The sequence below is a fragment of the Salvia splendens genome, chromosome 5 (assembly GCF_004379255.2).
Source record: "Salvia splendens isolate huo1 chromosome 5, SspV2, whole genome shotgun sequence".
Classification (NCBI taxonomy): domain Eukaryota; kingdom Viridiplantae; phylum Streptophyta; class Magnoliopsida; order Lamiales; family Lamiaceae; genus Salvia; species Salvia splendens.
In genome coordinates, this window is record NC_056036.1 from 35,687,730 (window position 1) to 35,694,246 (window position 6,517).

At 36.5% G+C, this 6,517-nt stretch overlaps 1 protein-coding gene across 1 annotated transcript; it reads right to left on the minus strand.

Annotated features, from left to right (window-relative positions):
• Nucleotides 1-1,253: 1,253 nt before the first annotated feature.
• On the minus strand, nt 1,254-6,298 carry LOC121805638 (vacuolar-sorting receptor 3-like). The gene is made up of 12 exons (XM_042205580.1): nt 5,554-6,298; nt 4,413-5,105; nt 4,248-4,336; nt 4,074-4,143; nt 3,916-3,999; nt 3,765-3,841; nt 3,612-3,693; nt 2,879-2,961; nt 2,729-2,795; nt 1,994-2,122; nt 1,803-1,912; nt 1,254-1,632 (listed from the first exon to the last, which is right to left on the minus strand). The coding sequence occupies exons 1-12, from the start codon at nt 5,861-5,863 to the stop codon at nt 1,534-1,536; spliced, it is 1,893 nt and encodes a 630-aa protein (XP_042061514.1). The 5' UTR covers nt 5,864-6,298; the 3' UTR covers nt 1,254-1,533.
• Nucleotides 6,299-6,517: the final 219 nt, after the last annotated feature.

A 6,517-nucleotide genomic window follows, 5' to 3' on the forward strand; every position in this document is an offset into this window, starting at 1 on the left:
CTTAGAACGTTATTTCATCAAATAAAATCATATTCATACCCAACACCATTTAATCCAATGTTTTAAAAACCGGACCGGCAAGCGAACCGGCGTCATTACTGGTATATTAGAATATTTAATGAAGTTAAGTTTAAATACAATAATAAATTATAATACACAATATTAAAAACTAGTATTAAACTCTATGTATAATTATAAACTCCTATATTATAAAACATTAGTGATTGTAAAAGTATAATTAAAATATAAGAAATATATTATAATTAACAATTTCTTAAAAGAATATATAAAATTAAAATGAATTTTCTTAAAAGAATATAAAATTAAAAAGAATATAGTTTTAGTGAATGATAGAATTTTATTAATTTTTTATCAACAAATATAATTAAAAATATAAATTATACTAGTAGTAAGTTATTGTAAATAAAAAATTTAATATTTATGTATAAAAATAAATAAGTTCATAGTATTATTTTCAAAAAGTAATGCGGCAAAATAATATTATACACAAAGATATATGAATAAGCATAAATTAAAAACATATACTCCCTCCGTCCCCGAATAAGAGTCGCTAATTTCCTTTTTGGGCCGTCCCCCATTAAGAGTCACTCTTCATTTTTACCATAAATGGTAGTAGGTCCCACATTTCACTAACTCACTCCACTCACATTTTATTATAAAATCAATATAAAAAAGTGGGTCCCACCTTCCACTAACTTTTTCAACCAACTTTTCTTTACATTTCTTAAAACTCGTACCCGGTCAAACAACGACTCCTATTAGGGGACGGAGGGAGTATTTAGTAAATACTCCTAGTATATAATCAAATAGTAGTAAACTTTTAATATAATTAATCACATATTCTTAATATACATATATACGTATTAAACACGAATTATTAGTTTATATAGATAAAATATTTCGTGTTTAACATATGAAAATAACTTATGTTCATATTACTATCAAGAAGTCCTTGTAGCGTAGTGGTAGAATTGTCGGTAAGTTCACCGGGAGGTCTTGAGTTCGACTCCTATCAAGGCCAAAATTTTAGAATAAAATTTTGAAAAGCATTTGCACCGGTTTCCGGTTCCCAGCTTGACCGGTCCGGCCGGCCGGTTTCGGCGGTTGAACATGTCACTGGTTTTATAGTGCTACCGGACCGGACCACCTACCGGTTCGCGGTTGAACCGGTCGAACCGGCCGGTCCGGTTTTTAAAACATTGATTTAATCCGTGGCATATGGTAACATACCATTATCAACTAATGCTAGAAATAATATATGGTTCCACTCTCCTTGCATCAAGAAACGATGAAGATACACGTTGCAGAATCGAAAAAAAATAAAAAAGATCAAATGCAGTTTCTGGGCACAGCCAGTAACAGGCTACAACAATGTCCATGTTTCCGACTAATATTTTATGCAGCACCCCTGTCACAGGCATGTCGCATATTTAAAGACATCATGTTGATTCTCATTCTATCCAAGGTGAGGTACACGAGCCCCCACAGCACCGTTGCATTGAGAATCTCTAGTCAAACACGATTTTCATCTACGTGATTTGCTACTTCATTCTGGCTGTCCAGAGGCATGTATTGAGCCATTATAGCCCTAATCTCTGAGTCCATATACGACTGAAAACGCAATTATGGGAAAATTGTTATGATGGTAACGAGTTGAGATTCAATATATGTTTCAACTATATAGTTCTAAGCATGAAGCAGGAATTTGTATGAAACTGAACCTCTCCAACATGTATTTCAACGAGAGATTCGTACTACTGATGTACAGATCGAAAACTTACCCTCAACCTCTGTTTGTACACGAGATAGCCACCACCACCAGCCAAACCTAATACAATCAGAACAAGCCAAACAGCACCCCAACCATACTTCACCTCTGAAGCACTGTGACCTGCACAACAATAGAATACGAATAAAATAAGGAAAATTCATACAGATAAATCGTAAGAACAAATCTTGAAGTTGAACTAACCGATGCAGGTATCATGGTCCCTCATATACAGCTGGCCGCTGCTACAAGTACACTCGTAACTGCCCCATGTGTTTCTGCAGTTGCATTCGTTGCATTGACAAGCTTTCTTCTCCTTACATTCATTAATATCTGAATGTTAAAAGGTAAACCAAGGTTATACATGCTACACAATAATCTTTTGGCTCCATTTTCGCATCTTTTCAAAGAGCAAAAAAAAGGACAATATCTTGTTAGAGGCCGTTTACTTTACATGATAGATTAACTCACAATACGGGTTGAATATTTGAAGAATAACATGAAAAACAAAATCAAAATTGCTCAAAACAGCATACAAAGAGATGAATAATGATTTCTAGCAATCTAGCACGCCAAGTCTTTTAAAACGCGACTCACCAATTCACATCTTTCTTTTATATATTACTACTATTTGTTAGATACTCACAAATATTATTATTTTGGCATCACCAGGTAGTCAAGTTTTCAAATAAAACATATTGCTCAGATTTTGTAAAGGATGTTCATCTGAGTGCTTGACATGATAAAGGGAGAACCTCCATTGATCTCACCTTGAACAATATTGAAGCCATCATATATTCTGAAAGATTGCAATTTTTAGCAAATACTGTAAATTCTTTATCCATTTTGTATCGCATAGTTGTATCAGGTAACAGAAACGTCTACCATGGTAACTGAGCTTCAAAGCTATAAAAGAATGTTGTGCAGAAAGTTCTGTACCTTCACAATTTTTAACACCGTCACCTGTAAATCCTGGAGGACATGTGCATTTTCCATCTTCGCTATCCTGTTAAAAAACATATTGAACAATTTCATTCGTATCCAAGTTTAAGCTTTGGATGAGGACACAAAGTTTTAAGATTCACTGACCAAACAAGCAGAGAAAGTGACCCCATCCCTCTTTTCATGCCAGCAGCCTCCGTTATGTATTCTGCATCGCCCAGGGCCACTTGCTGCACATGCAGAATGAATCTGAATAATATTCTAATAACACTACCTCAATGGCTTAACCAACATACTCGTTCCAGCTGAAAAACTAAGGAATTTAAATACTACTCCCATTTTATGCTACAAAGGTATGAGACAAGATAGATAACTTAAAATTTAAGATTTCCCCTATTACATCCAAATAGCAGCGGTTATACAGGCTACGTGAAACACGTGTTAGAGAATATATTGAAGAATATGTAGCAAATTGCGATGTGTTTTTGAACTATTAATTTAGAATGAAAATGGTTGCAAGGAATGACAACAAAACAATGGCAAAGTTTTATTAGTAGATGAGCAGAAATCCATCCCCAATATCAGACATTTAAAGGGTGATCTGTGCCTATGTAACCGCAGTAAAACATGCTTACTTTAGGCTACCACTTGTCATTGTGACTGAGGAATTTTAGTGGTCTACTTTCTTGGAACCTTAAGAATGAGTTGAACAATGTCTCGTACGGATGCTTACGTTTCTTGACTTTCCTTTCAGATCTCAACCACCATCGTGGCCAAGATAAAAATAGTTTTCAATGTTCTAAAAGTTAAGAGATCTTTATCCCATCCCAAACTACTTGGTAAACAAATTAACACATAAAATCCTCAGCATACGGCATACCAGAACAAGATCTGTAACCATCTCCCTTCAATTGCACACCATTAACTATTGGACATTCGCACACTCTTCCTCGAAATGTGTCCTGAACTCCAAAAAAAGTAAGAAAAGGATAAACGTTGACACAAAATAGTGTTTGTTTAAAAAAATCCTCACCTTGCAAGCTGTAATATTTGCTACCATGTCTTGCCAGCAGCCACCATTATTGTGCAAGCACTCATTCGTTTCTACTTCTGCAGCTAGAGAGTATCAGTTACGAGTTTATAGTTATTACACTCAACCTTTTAATTACTCAGAAAAAGCATACCGCCATTTAAACAAACAGATGGCTCTGTAGTTTCTTCAAAACCAGCACATATAGCCTTTGAGACAGCACCCTTCTCCAATTTTCCTGAAAGTAGACATGTTATGGGAAGTTGACATTTGAATACTATGATGCATTTCAACATAAGGCAGCAAACAGACCTCGATATTGGCGGTTATTCACGACAAGCGTAGGCAAAATGGTCACATCACCACGCGATCCTTTACCAATCTACAAAATTCACATTTTAGGCATTTGAAATGACTGTTAACAAACCATAACATAAATGAAAGAATACAAACATTTTTCCCCCAAAAAGAAGTTCAAATACTCACTTGAGCTTCTTGCTCTTCTTTCAGAACTGGATTGTCAGCATCAGCATCAGGGTCGCCCATGCACTTTTCGATTTTACTCAGATCAAGACCTGGCATGAGAGCAACCATATAATACTTTCATGTTGTGCTAAACCAACATGTTTATGAAGAAAGAGTAAAATCTACCTAAAGATTTGATAACCTCCTCAGCACATTCTTTGCCGTATTTCTTCTCCTTCATGGGGCATCTGATATGGAAATCAGTTACATAGTCCCACCAGACCCACGGCTTTCGGGTCTCATTGGCCACTCTGAAAACACATAGTTGTCTCAAGTTCTCAAGCACCACATCTTTTCCATCATAACCAGAGGTGAAATCTTGCTCCGGGTCCGGAGCACAGTATCTCCCATGGTTGAGGCACTGGGACTTACATTGTTTGCTCACGGTGAATGCCTCAGGGCAGTACCACGTTATATAGTGCGGAGTAAACTGGGTATAGCCACCTTGCTCAAGCATTAGGGCTGCACCCTTAAAATCCTTCAAAAACTCCATCAACATATCACACTTAACCCCACACTCATCATTGCTGTTAGTCCACAGTTCATATTCCACTCGATCATCCGGGTGGGGGACGGCTTCCCTCCAGTCGAGGTTTACATTCACCATATCTCCTTTACTCAGCGCATTCTTTAGTTTCTCACCAAATTTTTTATCAACCAGCGCAGAAGGTATTGTTATATTTTCAATATATTCTGCAGATGCATGACCCTCTTCAGGTGAGTCCATCGTGATCAACGGTTCATCACGGTGATCAGCCACTAGAACAGCAGCTGCACCAGCATTCTGGGCATTCCACACTTTTAAAGAAAAAAAGCAATCTGCAACATAGATGATAGATGCAAGTGTTATCTTCGAAGAAACTGACAGACATAATAAACTCTCCAACTCCTTTACCCTTAAGCTAACTTAGCTAGAAAAACCTTCTAAATTAAGAAAGTTCTCAACAGAAAAAACAAGAATGTCCCAACAATCACAAGCAGCTTGACACAGAAATTATCCCAACAATCACAAGGGTAGATTAGGAAATAAAATAAATTACCTAATTTAAACCGTCAGGCGCAAAATTAAAATTCATATGCAAATGCAATTCCCCATCCCCCCAATTAAATCGAATTTAAAGGAGGCATACATGATCATTAACAAACCCAGCCTTAATTAAGAAAGATCCCGTAAAAGCACATCACAATGCAATATCAAATCTAGAGCAAGCTTATCCTCTCTACTACCTAAATAAATAATATTACACACACACACACAGAAAAGTACCTCCACGATCAACAAGCACAAAGGTGGGTAAAGCTCCAGGCTTGCTCTTGAAGGAAATCCCAGAAGCTTCAAATTTCTGACAGCCCTTTGTATTCTCCTTTGGATACACCACAGCTCCAGCCATGGTTCCACCATATTGTGGAATCCCAAAGTTGCCGATGGCACTATCGTAATTTCCTTTAATGCTCTCCGGTGTAAACACTCTCAGACTGTTCTTCTCCACCAAAAACTTACCCGCCACTAATTCCACCCAAATCAGCACTAGAAAAGGCAGCAAGATTGCAACTTTCGATGTTCCACAACGCCCCATTTCCTTCAACAAGCAAGAAGGCCAAGATTTTGGTTCAGCTCTTTCCTTTGGAAGGAAATTTTGCTAGATTTCTTGCTTCAACTAAAACACGCAGTGCAGTGAGTATTATGCGTGGGATTTCTATGGTGTTGAGACTTGAAAATGGTGCAAGTCTGAGCAGTGATTTCAGAAAGTGTTAAGAGTACAATTTGAAACGAATTTGACGATATTTTATTACTCCTATATGCTGGAGTTGTCTATTTCTTCTTTCTTGAAAATACATAAAACGTTTTTGTGCTGCACATAATATCTTATCACCAAAGAATTTTTAAGCATTTTGATCAAGAAAATAATACTCCTAGTACATCATTATCGATTTTCTTCATCAGAAGAAACAAAGTGAAAATATAGAAGCGGAAACAAAGGGAAATTAGCAGAATATCGTGAATGTGTGACAGGTGATGACCGACGACATAAGATTTTTTTTTCTAAAGCTTTACTTATTTATTTGTGATGAATAAAAATACAATTTCATTTCACCTAAAATTAAGGATGTCTTTGAAGGGGTGCATTATAATGATAACCCCAATTTCCGTAATAACCCTATAACTAAATCTGGACCACACATTTTTAAAATCACGTGATCTAGATTCAAACTTAGCTTTCCTTCATAAA

Excerpts from the sequence above, each read along its gene's own strand:
- LOC121805638 (XM_042205580.1), bottom strand. The coding sequence starts at position 5,863 with ATGGGGCGTTGTGGAACATCGAAAGTTGCAATCTTGCTGCCTTTTCTA. Across the intron at positions 3,694-3,764 it reads CAAATATTACAGCTTGCAAG|GACACATTTCGAGGAAGAGT; the intron begins GTGAGGATTTTT and ends TTTGGAGTTCAG. Across the intron at positions 2,796-2,878 it reads TCACTTTCTCTGCTTGTTTG|GATAGCGAAGATGGAAAATG; the intron begins GTCAGTGAATCT and ends GTTTTTTAACAG.